The 15143-nt window shown below is 36.9% G+C and overlaps 1 protein-coding gene across 5 annotated transcripts in view; it reads right to left on the bottom strand.

Annotated features, from left to right (window-relative positions):
- The window catches only part of BABAM2 (BRISC and BRCA1 A complex member 2), a 180604-nt gene that overhangs the window by 82551 nt on the left and 82910 nt on the right, over positions 1-15143 (bottom strand). For all 5 annotated transcript variants that reach the window (XM_075042888.1, XM_075042885.1, XM_075042886.1 and 2 more), the window contains exon 7: positions 1275-1384. In XM_075042888.1, the coding sequence (XP_074898989.1) occupies positions 1275-1384 (110 nt within the window). The remainder of the gene's footprint in view (positions 1-1274; positions 1385-15143) is intronic.

Below are 15143 nucleotides of genomic sequence, written 5' to 3' on the forward strand. Positions count from 1 at the left end.
CCTGAACAGTCTAATGTAGTTAATTTTTTGAAGCAGACATTACAAGACTGAGATACTGAAGGGAAGGAGGAGCATTAAGACATTCTTAATTCCAGAAATGGAAGAAGAGAAATTTCATGAAAGCAGACTGATTTCTAATCCTCACCCTTCCATTTTAGGAGCAGAAATTTGTTTCTCAGCAAATCTGTTTGCCAACTGGTAAACAGGTCAGTACGGCTCAACAATCTTAAAATGAAATATTCAGATATTCTCCTGAAAAAAGTAACTTACTAAAGCTGCAAATTCCTAAAAACCAATTAATAAAGCCCTTTAGCTTCTACAACAATACTTTATTCAAATGTGTGTCGTGGTTTAACCCCAGCCAGCAACTAAGCACCACGCAGCCACTCACTCACTCCCCCCCACCCAGTGGGATGGGGGAGAAAATCAGGAAAAGAAGTAAAACTTGTGGGTTGAGATAAGAAGGGTTTAATAGAACAGAAAAGAAGAAACTAATAATGATAATGATAACACTAATAAAATGACAACAGTAGTAATAAAAGGATTGAAATGTACAAACGATGCGCAGGGCAATTGCTCACCACCTGCCGACCAACACCCAGCCAGTCCCTGAGCGGCGATTCCCTGCCCCCCCCTTCCCTGTTCCTAAACTAGATGGGACGTCACATGGTATGGAATACACCGTTGGCCAGTTTGGGTCAGGTGCCCTGGCTGGGCATGAGAAGCTGAAAAATCCTTGACTATAGTCTAAACACTACTGAGCAACAACTGAAAACATCAGTGTTATCAACATTCTTCACATACTGAACTCAAAACATAGCACCATACCAGCTACTAGGAAGACAGTTAACTCTATCCCAGCTGAAACCAGGACAATGTGTTATGTATACGCAGTGAACTTACCTTCCCAAAAGAAATTAAAGATTCCCCCACCAAAAAAGCTATCACTATGCTGTACCGTAGGAGGCACTCAAAATATACTGCCACAGGAAAACACAGCAGTTTTCATAGATTATGATGCTACGAGAATACCACACGTAGCCAGTGATGACTTTTCTTCATATGAGGTCCAGCCATAGATACAGAACTAGCCAAAAGAAGATCTGTCATTTCTCCACCGCACACACGCTTGCAGTAATCACTATGACTGTAGGCAATTTAAAGCAATAGCATGTTATCACCTAGCCAACATTTCTCACATATATCAGGAAAAAATTGTAAAGTTCAGAGATGAAGTAGAATCAAAACACCAGAAAAAAAACTGTCTCACTCACTGTTCAATACGCGGGGAGAGGTACAGCTTAGGAAAAACCTGAGTAGCTTCCGCATCCTCAAAACTAACGGAGAGAAGTGCAACATCTTCTCCAGGATCTTCATTCACATCCTGTACGTAAAAAACAATAAATATAAAATGGCAAATAACAAACTGAATACTTATAAGCTTACAGATAACTAATAAGTCAAACACCAATTTATTTAGTAGATGCTTAAGTGGGGAATCTAAAGTGTAACCATTGAAAAATAGGCCTGGTATTGCCCTGGTATGCTCTGTCCCACAAGCAGCTGTGAGGAAGGAACATGCAAACCACTTAAACACTGTTAGGAGACCCTGCCCTATCTGGGGAGAAAAAAAAAAAAAGTGACTCCTGAGTGGTTTCAGGAAGACTGCCTTGTGCCATTTGAAGCTTTGGCAGGACTGAAACTGTCAACGTCCAGAGAGACTAGCTGCATACCAGCTATTAACATGCAGAACAAAACATGCCAAGAAACTTAGTGATAAACTGCAGGGAAGAATGGGTCTTAAAAGCCTAATTGTCTTCAATGAAAACTGAGACAGAGCTGACTCTTCTCAAATTCTGCCTTGGTGTGCAGCTCATTTCTGACAGCTGAAAGAAAAGTGTACTCTTGGAAATGCCTATAAAATGGCCACAAGCACATTATGGCTTCATGAGCACACTATGGCTAGAAATCAGAACACAGTTTTAACCTGAAGTTGCAGGACAACACTCCATATGAATGGTGAGGACAAAACCTAGCTGCTGTCCTGTTGGGGTATGATCAGTTTATGGATGGGATTATATGGCATGGTTGCCTGCAACAGCAACAGACAGGATCTCGTGACCCACAATGTTCCCTTCAGCGTTACGTTTCTGAGTGGGACTATCGTCTACAGTAGAAGAACCAGCACAGATTACAAAACCTTTTTCAACAAGACAAACAACAACAAAAAATACCCAAGAGGACAATCTTCCCCCAACTTTTTCCCCAGTATTTAATATATTTCCATCATTAAGGAAAAAAATTAAATAAGGAACAGCTTTCACTCGTGAAGCGGTGTATGGCATTAACTAGCTTCTTCCCATTAATTTGCTAATTGTCAATCAAACAAAAGGAACTATTAAGACAGATTAAGTAGCAATGCTAATGATTTAAAAGGTTTTATTTTAATGGGCATTTTTCAAGAGATGACAAGTACATATAATACGTTCAGTCGTGTAGGTATACAGTTCTTCCGAGACCGTGTTCTTTTGTTGCTAATTCTTTTCAAATAATTTGGTTTTTTACAGAATAGAACCTACATGCATTTTACAAGCTACATGGACAAAACCAAACATATTTTATCTTGCATTTAGTATTAGTGCTTAAGTTGATGTGCACACACAGATTGACACCACACATAAGACCAGTTTCTAGAATATCATCCAAGTGCTTACTGATCAAAGAAAATCAAAACAAGGAAGAAAAAAATAACAACGCCAAAACAGATTAGGTGAACACCAGTACAGCATCCATTAACCCATACAGTAATATTACATTGTATTTTCTACACTCACTAGTGGCTGCTTTAATATGAAGACTCATGCCAGGTAAAAAAACCAAACCACACAACGACATAAACCATCACGGTATCTTTGCACGTTAAGCTGCAATAAGCTGATGCGTGTAGTAAGAGCAATAAACTGAGATGTGATTTTTTTTTTCATTTACAAAAATAACACACAACAAACACTACAGCAACTACTGTGGCCAGCACAGCACTGCATTATGTTCATACAGCTACTGTCCAATGCAAATTTGAGTAAAGAAATTGGCATCCTTCTATAACTACCACTTTTCACATGGATTCATATTTTTGGCCCTGAGAAATGAAAACTGTAACTTAAAAAAGACCCCCAAAACCAGCATTCCTGTAGGTTTTAAAAGATGCAGTGCAGGACACCATGAAGCTGCTCAACCTTATTCCTCAGGTGGCTGCAGATTTACACAGATTTATGACAAAGTCCCTTGTATCTGACACCATACTGTTCATTCCTTTCAGACTTTGTTACTTCTATTTATGCAAGAATCTGCTTGGTAGAACTGCATTCAACCCTAGTATGTTTGTTACAACTGCTGTTTATAAAACTAAACCAAAACCACGTCTTACAGATAAACTGTGGAAAGCTTTTCAACTAATAGACCTTTTTGATGTTGTCTGTGCCAGTCACAGCTCAACTCCTTCAGTGATCTCTCTCCTGGTCATCTCTACAAACCTGTTACTGACTAGGTAAGATGATGGATCCTTGTATTACCAGGCAATGACATTTCCCCAGAACAGGGGCCGAGATCCTTCCATTACACCAAAGCGTCCAAAGGCACAGGTTGTTTCAATGCTTCTTATCAAACTCTGCTCAGGCAGTGTCTTCCCCTTTCCCATTTCTGCATGCGTATTTCTCTCAAAAAACGGGTCAGATTTAAACAGAACAGCAAAGCAAAAATCACCTCTATTTTTATTTTTCAGTTGGCTTCAAAAGAGAGAGTGACATCCAATTGCTTCAGAAATATTATTCCCTTTTAGGAAAAAAAGAGGCTGTTGAACTAAAGTCACAACACATTTTTTAAGTAACCATGTTCCTTCTCATAATTTGTATTTAACTCACAACACAATGTTAGAGGATTTTATTTTAAAAATTGTTTTTATATTTAAGAAAAAAACTAATTTTGTAAAAATTAAGAATGGGAATTTTCCATAAACATTAGCATCCAAGGTTAGAACTGCCACATTAAAGTACCATTTTATACTCATAGAACTTTTTCCACACAACACTCTACAGAAGGTATTATTAAAATGAACTTCCACTGAACAGAGAACACATCCTGGGCCACAGGAATTTTGAGGTTTAAAAACTGAGTGTTTGTAAAAATGGTTGAAATCATTAGTTAAGCATGTGACAATGCACACCTATTATTTTTTTCCACAACAGTCTTATGCTCGATAGTAAAAAAAAACCCCAAACCTCTAGCACACTGCAATGTAAAAGATCCAGCATAGATTTTCATGGTGTCTTTCTGCCATCTTGCTATCATGTTTGTTTTTTGTTTTAAATAACCTTTTCCTCATTTCAGAAAATGCCCATTCAAATCAAACAGGAAAAAAAATGGTTACAACATTTAACACTGAAAATAAATAGTTTTCTTTCTCAAGAACTGCAAGTGGTTTCCTATGTTTACAGAATACTATGCACAATGTGGACTGATCCTTGACTAAACCTCCAAAGTGCTGTGGAAATGCAAAATATACATAGTAAAGCAGTGTGGTGAGAAAGGAACAAAATTAAAAAAAAAGTAAAGATTTTCAACCCATAGACTTTTTTCTATTGCAGAGACCTTCTAGCAACAACTTATAGGAATAAATAAAACTTTTCACAAAGAAAAGCATAAAGAGAAAGCTCATGGTATTTTATTCTAATTTACCCTTTGTCTACTTAGCCAGTGCAGATGAAAGGTTCATGAATTAAGTATGTATTTTTGAAGCTCAAGAACAAGAGGTCATGTGAAAATACAAATGCAGCACAGAACAGATGAAAATGGAAGTTTGAAGACATTTAGAAATTCTTTTTCCCCAAAAAACTTCAGGAAAAGACTTCAGGTATCACAAGACTCCAAACTAAAACTTAAAATCCTACTTCTAATTGTGTCGGCACTGCCTAAACAACCATTTGTTAGTGTTCATTCATATCAATCTAAATTTACATTCAAATGCATGCTTCAATGTTTACAGCTGCTCCCTTTGCAAGATACTTAATCTTTTTACAAAGTTAGTATGAGTTTTTTATGAAAATTATCATCAAAACCACTTTAAATACACCATCCAAATGGTATTGTTTTCTCGTATCCTACCTACTGTAATTGAAAACTGGGAATTTACTGGAACTGACAATTTATTATGAGTCAGATGGTCGATAGCCAGTCCAACCAAAACATCTGCTCTGCACAGTCACAACTGCTATAACCCATTTCCTTTTGTGCCTGGAGTCCAACCAAGTTGTACATTACAGTTCCTTTTCCTTAAAGATGCAGAATCTGGAAAATCAGTTATTACCTTTTCTTACTTATCAACAAAGAATCACCTTGCAACCTCTGATTATTCTTTCAAGAGGAGGTATTTCTGTATTTGGCATGCAAGTGCAATTCCCTGCACCAAATAGCAATGCATAAAGCAGTAAGTGACTGCAGGTTTATTCCAGGCAGTGGCAAGACCTGCCTTTCCATGGAAGTGGAAGACGTGGGAGGCAGGGGGGATGAGGCTGGGAGGAAAGAGTGTGCAATGGGCCGATGCATAAAGCAAGGACCTGGTATCAGGACTGGTTTAGCGCGATTAACTGTAAAGCAAGAATGAGAAGAAAAGAAACTTAGGATTTGGTAGAAAGGATGGGAAACAATGTGCAGGAAGAGTATTGGCATACTTTGGGGAGGACAAGCAGTTTCTGGCCTAGGGGATGGTAGGAAATTAGACAAGGGAGCAGGACTTCTGGTAGGGCTGTTAAGTTTGTACCATAAGCTTAAACAGCAATTGGTTTGGGGATAAAAGTGAGGTAAGGAAGAGCATACAAGTTGTTCAACCTACTGGATGTTCCCTTGGGTAAGGAGAGGCCACGCAGACAACTGATGTTGCAGAAGCCTCCAAACTGTATGGTCAGGACAAATCTGCTTCAGGAGATTTCCAGTCCCAGCTGATCATTCCTACCTCTTCTGGGAGGTTTCTGACCTTTCAGCTCTCACTACTCCTCAATTGTCTTTGTGGTATGACTGTAATCAAGGGGGTGGAAACCTCCAGCAAACAGGGAGGGGAGGGGAGGGGATTGTTTAAAACAATATAAGCAAAGGATAAATGCAATTTACAACTTCTGTGATGTGATGGGGGGCGGGGAGGAAAGTGGAATAGAAAGGCAGAATATGGATGAGAACATGGAGGACTGAGTCAGCATTGATCTTAGCATCTGCAGCCAGCTTATGATGAGTGGAAGTCTTTTAACAGACACTTACTTGAATGTGGTACCTCTCAGCCCTACCAAGTCAGTCAGCTTCACAGAAGTTGACTGTGAAATTTATATTTCAGGATCCTTTCTGGAGAAAAAAGGTCTCCAGAGGAAATGCATGAGAATAACATGCATTCAGAAAGGTAATTTATCTTGGGGTCAAACTTAACCCATGTAATTTTGCATGATACATACCTGTAATGGAACGACACTTATTAACAACTGATCAGAGAAGTGCACAACAGAATTTGTTTTTAAAGCTGAAATGTGAATTGCAGCAGAGAAGAATACACACACTATTTACTTCACTAGTACTAATGGCCTACTTGCATCACAAAGGTTAGCAAAGTTTGGCCTTTTTCCTCCAAATGACAGCATGCAATAACTTGAAGAGCAACTGTCAAATAAAGCGCAAGCAACTTGTACCGTTACTGTGTAGCACTTTCACTAGCCAGCTTTCATACAAACAGTTACATGTTCTCCCAACCTTTTTCTACATGTAATGTGTTTTTTAAAAATAACAAAACTAGGAGAAAGCAGGCTAGGGAATGTGAAGTGGCAAATGAGACTGAGAAATCTGCTTCACTCTAGGGAGAATATATAATTATTCCAGGAAATTCTTTCTTCTGTCTTCCAGGAAACCCACCAGGTCTGATCAAGGAATACGGATTCTTTAAACACGATCTTTAATGAAAACAAAGGCAGTTACCTTGTGTGCACTGCCCACAGCATCACAGTGTTCCAAACACAGTCCCTGTCCCAAGGTAACGCAGCAAAACACTCGCCTCAGTCTGGGCAAAGAGTGCATTTGAGCCCAGTGTAATTCCTGCTTTAAAAGTTAGGTGAAAATCGTAGTCTGGGAACAACTTTGCAGAATCTGAAGAGCTTACTTATAGGACAAGATACTGAGTTTTCTTCATTAAAACAAATTTAAATAAATATCTACTAAGCATTAAAAAGTATCAGCAAGACCTCCAAGTATATCTTTGGGCATCAATAATTGAACATGAAAACAAACACTTTTTTCTTTAAGAGTGAGTAACAACCCAGGGTTTTGTTTTGTTTTCAGACTTGCAAATATAAACTTGAGACCTGTTTTGCCTATGCCATTTTCTTTTATTATGGTCATGGTAATTTACCACTACTTTCACAATGAGTTACTATCAGAGTTAGGTAAAAAATGCTGGTAGGAAAAGCATGAGAAAAGACAAATGGTTAAGAAGAAAGAATAACATTCTTTTCCATGAAAATACATGTTAGATACACAACTTTCAAGATTAAAGTCATTTAAGTAGATAAAAGTTAATTTATTTTGACAGCAGAAAAAGTTGGGGTGACACTTTTACCACAGCAATACTGTTCGCTTAAGTCTGAAAAACACTAAGAAAATGAGGCTGATTTCTTCAAAGGTCAAACCCATGATTTGGTAAGTTTGGGACTCAAATTTGAAATAAATAATCTAGGTGAGGCACAGTCTAAAATTAATATTAGGTGCAGTCTAAAATCACTATTTCTGACTGATTCCAAGTGAGCTAAAATGTATACAAAATGATTATGTAGAAACAAGAGATGCAAAGTATATTTGCAAGAGAAGATCATTCCATCATATTGACTGAATCTTTCTAAGTCCTCACTGAAAAACTGTATTTATTAGGTATGTTTTAATGACATGACAGTAGGGAATATTTTATATTTTTAAAAGAGACTGGTATGTAAGATGCTCATGATCTTAAATTTCAATTTGTTCAATGAAACTCAAGTCCAAGTGTATTAGCTCTACTTGCTCTAATATCAGGTATCACATCAGATTAAAATAAGATTAAAACCAAAGTTTACATAGTTTGGAATGTCTCTGCAACAAACTAGAAAAAATAACACAAAACAGGGAGAAACAATATTAGGAAACTAGATTGCAGGGAGGTATTCTCAGACTTGTTTCTTCCATACATTCACAGAAAAGTGCTTTTGTTTCCTAGGACCCCAATTTATCCAACACTACAGAGTGCTGCTTAATTTTTGTTTTGTTTACTTCTATCCTAATTTCTAAGGAAAGCAGATAAATTTTGTTAAAACTCTACAGTTTTACCATTAAAAAAGTACATTAATCTGAGATGCCCCTATTAATCTGATGAAGTTTTGTAGGCAGGAAAGAGATTCCAACACCACCATATCTTTCCTAAAACCTCAGTCAAAGCAATCACCTGTCTCTGCCATCACCAACTGATAATGGGATGCACAAAATGTTCGGAGACTTCAAAGCTTATTTGGTATAGGTCACCCTGCCTGTTCTTAAACAGTGAGCAGCAGTTGCACCCACCCAGACCACGCCAATGTTGCCATGTCTTGACAAACAACTTTTCACCTTTAAATCAAGAGCACCACAAAAACAGTTCTCAAAAATCCAGATCTTATTTCTCCTACCAACAAATATTGCAATAAGGTACTTTCCATCAGTGGTGCTACTGGTGGAATAAAGGACAGCAAAACCTGAGCAACACTGTGAGAATCCAGTTGAAATCATAAGACTGAAAATTTAAATGTTTCCTTATAAGCACATATCCTACATAAATGACTATTTAAAGCTTAGTCACAAACAATGATTGACTCTTTTACAAAAAGGTTGTATGTATGGTAAATACGCTCTGAGTGCCTTAAAGAGTCACGTTAGAAAGTTATGGCAACAGCAAGCAAAGGACAAGTAGTATTAAAATTAATATTTGGATTAATAACACCAGCATCCTAAATGAGGAACCATTTGGGGACAGCAAGGCAGAGAAAGTGAAGGAGGAGGCACTTTAATTAGTTCATCTAGGCTTCGCATATTAGTGAAAAACATGCTGATTCTGGGCGAACACTACATTCAGTTGTACATATTTACATGTATTTGTGTATGCGTCTTCAGTGCATGGAAGACTTGTTTTCACCAGTGTTTTAGATGTTCTCTATTTAGAATTTTCATTTGAAATGATCAGTAATGGAGATTCAAGATTTATGTAGTGATACAATTAATTCTAGTACTGTCAGGGTTCAGGCGCTCTCTGTATTACCTTGCCACATGCCAAGATATTTCCTTGCTAACAGTCACTAAAAGATATTTCTTTCACACTTATCTTTGCATTGCTATCTACTTTTTACACTTTGAATACTGAGAAGAACTGTACTAGGAACTAAAAATGTAGATGAATACCCACCCTTTAAAGGACCCTCATGTTCAGAGACCATGAGACAAGACAACTTTTTTTTTATAATATGTATATAGTCTGAATTACTTAAAACAATATGAAGTGGATTTACAATATATCTAAATGTAAAAATATACTTCCAATGCTCTCGGAAACAAGCAAATAGAAGTATAACCACAAAATACTTTCTATTTATATGACTTATGAAAGGTCATGTCCATGTAGTTTCTTTCTTTATAAATCTCCCAAAGCTATCAAGCTGATTCCTCAACATGTAGTTATGATCCATTTTTTAACACAAGCCCTATGTTTTTAAGCTCGCTTTCCCAGATAAAGATTTGGGGACACATGCAACATGGAATTCAAATCCCTGAAAAGGATTTCACTGAGACTCGAATCTCTCCAGTCACCTCTTCAGATGACTGGACTTTAATTTATTCAGAAAGCAGTATTTGCATTCTTCTCCCCCATTTTACTGATTTCCCATCTCTTTAAAAATAGTAATGTCATTGCAGAGGCCAAAGAGCAGTTCGCATGTCCAGTGGAAAACAAGATCTGTTAATAAATGCCCAAATACTTAACTAAAGTTCCAACAGATCACTACTACAGTTTGAAATAAAATCATTTTCCTACCAAGCCAACCTTCTACTCACCAAATACAGCTTTTCTATACACAGATGTTTATATTTTATATAAGTAAATTGCCAAAATCATAATAGATTAGTATACAGGGCTCATGACTGAAAGACGATTCAGAGGTAAAAATTATATTTGGGAAGACTATAATGTATTTGTGCAAGTAAGTATCCTAGGTACAAACCTAAGTCTTAGAAGGACAGCATGACACTAATGAGAATGTTTTTTTTAAAGTTAATGAAATGGTTCATTGATACAATTAATAAATCACACAATAAAAAAAAGAGTAAAAGTTAAAATACTGTGAGTGAGAGAGACATCTGTAAGTATTTCTGTAACCATGTTGTGGTTGGAAGTCAGTGTAAGTGTTTATCTTTTAAATCAATCCAGCTTCTTAATAAAAGCTTTTTCCCCCCCTGATCTCCACATATTCTCCTGTGTTCCTGGTTCAGTGAATATCTCTGCAGAATCAGAAATACTATAGATTACATGGGTCACAACAAGAATGCCAGAGTAAAGCCATATTCTGAGACAGATCTTCAGTGAACCACGAAGTACCAAGATTTCACAGATGAAAAAGTGAATAATCAAAGTGTAAGGTAAAAACAAGTGAAGTTACACTTGCTCAGTGTTCTTTCACCATTGCAGCTTAGTATTGCTGACCTGATTTAAAAATATGAAATACTTTCTTTTAAAAGAAGGTGCAAATATTAAAAGTATTAACTGAGTTTAGTCAATTGCTGTTTCCCGAGAATGAAAGGAATGTTTCTTAAAGTCCACAGCACTTTTGATTCACAAACTGTTTATTATGCATTCCTATTTCAAGTCTATAATATTTATATTTCTTTTTGAGAGAATGCCATTACCCCTTTGTCCCACTATTACATTTATGTCTGCAGGATCTTGAAAGGGTGTGTCTGTGTGGGGCTTTTTCTGCTTTGTACAAAGAATATGCAAGTTGGAGTATCCTGTCCCCTTGAGCCCTATTTACAAACATTCATCATTCCAGCAAACAATGTGCTTGGTGTAATTACGCACACAAGTGTGCATGTACACAGATGTCACAAAGAGTAAGAACCCAATCTTGTGGGGGGAAAAAAAAAGTTCTTCCAGTAAGAAGAGAAACACAGCTTTTTTTCCTTGCATTTGTGTGAAGGTGGATCCTGCTACAGGTGTTAAGCAGGACACTGGAATGAGGGATAAAAGCTGTATTAGTAAAAAATGATTATGACATTGGTCTTTCAGAGTTCACAACTGTACTGGTATGTAAATCAGCTGCATAATGTGAAGAAAAATTCACAGGGATAGTATCTTTTCTATATATAATAAAAAAGTCACATTCTGTGACATTCTCTGTCAAGAGAGGTCTCTGGAACTTATAGTGAGACAGGTGAGACAGTAACTCTTGTACTTCAGCATACTACTCAGGTTCAGGTTGACTCATCTGTTTTTGTTTACCTTGCCCAAGACAGTGTCTGAAACACAGGGTGCCCAGCTCAGATGTGGTCCCAATGAATTAAAGTGCTAGTTACTAGAATAATACATCACATACTTCCAGATGAAAGACTGATTCCATGACTGAGATTTCCCTGATGACTGACTCAGAAAAGATCACCAGATCTCCTCCCCTATCTGTTCCTTCAGTGCATCCATCACCAACCTGGGATGAAGGATTTGGAGAAGTATTGTTAATCTCTTTCACAGCATCTGGAGCTGTGTTTTAATGAAAAGGATATGGGTACAAAGGCCACTAATATTGATAGCGCCCTTGAATTTTCAAAGTCCTTCCTGACACTTTCATATCATCTGTTCAAAGGTTCAAGGGATAATTTTCTGTAAATCTAATGCAACTTTTAATACTCTCACAATGCCCCAAATCACTTGCATATGCTCAACAGCTTCAGCACAGCATCCCAGCATGCGCAAATCAACAGAGATGATTACCCTCTGCTCTAAGTCAGATATTCAGCTTTCTATCCATAAAACTGAGCGGTTTGTTCTTTGGCAAAGAGTATGATGTCATCGCACACAAGCAAGACTTGGATCATAACAACAGAGTTTGAACTGGAACTTTCTTACCCTGTTGTATAGGAGAGAGCATTCGATAGTTTTATTTTCCCTTCTTTTTTTCTTTTTAAGAAATTAAAGACTACATTCTTTTCAGAAGTTTCCTGAAATAATGCAAGCTTGATGTTCAAACGTCACAACTGATAGGATTTGCTGGACAGTTATTCACTGGGTTCCACCCTCCTGTTATGAACCGTTGGAGTGGACTGACAAGACAATGGCTACTCTTCTACTTCCTACTTCTTCATGAACCTCAGTTCCCCTACTGGCTTCAGTTTCAAAACAATGTAGTCCTTCATTTGTATCATATATGTACGCCTATAGTGGGACCCACTATGACACTTCTTTGGGGACAAAATATTAAGAATTTTAAAGAGAGCTTAATAAAAGTGCAGATTTGGAAATCACTTCAAAAATAAAATAGCATAAGAAAACCAAAGTAACTGCCAACTAAAAAACCGAGAAGCCAGTTCTCGTCATCGTATAAAAACAGATCAAAACCAGTGATGTTAAATAGCAACATTTAAAATCCTATGTACATTAGCAAGCTGCAAGTCCAAAACCATAGAGCCTTTTCTACTAAGAAGACACTTTGAAAACAGTTGTGTTTACCAGTGACAAAATTGTAGTAAATAGCATTTTAAGGATCGAGGGAGAGGGTAGATTCAAGTCACATGCATTCTGGGAATTCTCTAAAATTGCCAAATTCAGGTCAATTTCCACCATCAGCAACTCACTTTTTGCAAGCCCATGTAAAATTGCTTCTACCATCTTGATATCTCACGTGCAAAATTCCTGGTTTTGCAATTTATAGTGTTTATCTAGAAATAAAATGTGTCTCATCTTTTACTTCTGGGGTACAAACATAATGTTAGAAGCCTATCCTATCATGCTATTTTCTGAATATTAAGAAAAGTTGAAATTTTGGCCCACTGTTTTCACTTTGTATGCTGCACCTCCACAGTCGTCACAGAAGAAAACCACCTACACGTACATTCTGCCCCAACCCCCACAACCACCCAATATGTCAATTTCTACTGCTTTCGAAACAGAAAAAATTATTATGGAATGAGAAGGGTTGATGAAAACATTTTAAGGTAGATATCACATCTAGCTTCAAATAAAAATGTTGAGAAACACTGCTTTAACCATAAACATAGTTCAAGTTTTAGCCATGAGATAAATCTGTCTAAATGCCCACCCTAATTAAGACTGAATACATTAAACAAAACCACTAACTAGTGGCAGTATGTTCTTTTTAAGATCTAAAGAGTCATAACTGAAATAGCATACAACGAAACATCACCACATTGGGAATCCCAGAAACAGTGCTAATGTAAGGTCTTGTAAAGTATTAGGGAATATGAAAATTAAGCAAGTAAAACTGTGAATGTAGTAACAGAAATAGGCTGTGTATTTCAACAAAAAATTTAGGAGCTATCCATGGAGTGAGTATTTTTTTTTTATCATCACAATTAAAGGAACTGCTAGGCACAACACTGAAATCCAACACCATCTTAGTTTTATTTTACAGCTATGCAGAGAACAGATCTTCCTTTGTATTAAATTTACAGTTCTGCAGACTATATAGCCATGGGATTAAACTAAAAATTCTGTTAGCAAAGCAGCAGTAGCCATATGTTTCTGTTACGTGCAGTTCATTAGCAATATAACAACTCATGTTTAAGTGAAAATTATAATAGACCTGACTTGTTCAAATAAATCTATCTGCATTTGCACCGATATTTGTAAAAGCAAGGACAAATGGTCAATTTAATAATGTATTTCAAAAACTGTTACAAATTCTGGTTACAGTCAATACATACCTAGGCTTTACATCCAATAAATATCACTGTAATCCTAGCATCACTGAAAACAGTAAATCCAGGAAAACAAATCAGTTTAACTAGAAATACAACCTCAACTCAGACTGGTTTCATTCTACAATCTAAATGCAGCTACACAGAGTTACATATGCTGGGAACGGACCCTCAGTTTTACTTCGACTAGGTACTTCTTTCAAAAGTATAGCTGTTTGCTACAATAGAATTTATAGCATGTTGCGTAGATTAGTTTCAAACAATTCAAGAAATAGCACTTGACTGCAACCCATGGTAAAGTGCCCCACAGCCAAGTACGTTAAAAGACAGTATTTCAAGAGAAGATATGCCAATTTATTAATCTTCACCTTCCTTTGCACAATGTTATCATGACAATGATAAGCTCCTTAGATATACACATGGCATATGCAGGTGCACATACAAATATGTATGCATACAAATTCTTTTAAAAGAAGTTACACTCTAGTTACCAGATGGTCACTGCAGTAATTAGCTTAAATGAAACAGAAGTGAAGATCCGTCTATCCTCTCATTTTTTTGTTGCTTCATTTGGGATCCACACTACAGTCATGCCAACTCTGACCTTTCAGCCCAGACAGTTATTCATGAACAAGAACTTCTCATTAACTATGAGCTTGAGATTCTTCTCTCTCCATACAGCATTAACTGCCTGGTCCGCAAGAGAAACTATTCCTCCTTTTACTTATACTTGGCACCACAGCAATGTCCATGAAGCTCTGTCTAGATCAAGCCTTCAGTTCTCTTGATAGGTCCCCAGACATTGAGTAACATTAAACAGAAATTGTTAAATATTCTTTGGAAATAACCACTGACCCGGTTCCATGTGAGCACATGCTTTTTAGCCCCTATAGTCTAATTCAATCAATATGAAAAACTTTTAGAGTCTTCCAGTTTTCCAACAGGTCTACTTCTGAAACTGCTTTTCAGCTGGGCTGTAACAGTCTCCCAATTTTATCAATGGCAATATTTATACTTTATAAAAAGAAACGTTCAGTATTTTCCTTCTCTCTAAAAAAAATTATGCCATTTCCTTTTGTCTTCCTCCACATTCAATTCCTCACTATCCTAAACTGAAGGACTTCATAAAGGTTTTTTGT

The sequence above is a fragment of the Buteo buteo genome, chromosome 12 (genome assembly GCF_964188355.1).
Source record: "Buteo buteo chromosome 12, bButBut1.hap1.1, whole genome shotgun sequence".
Taxonomy (NCBI): Eukaryota; Metazoa; Chordata; class Aves; order Accipitriformes; family Accipitridae; genus Buteo; species Buteo buteo.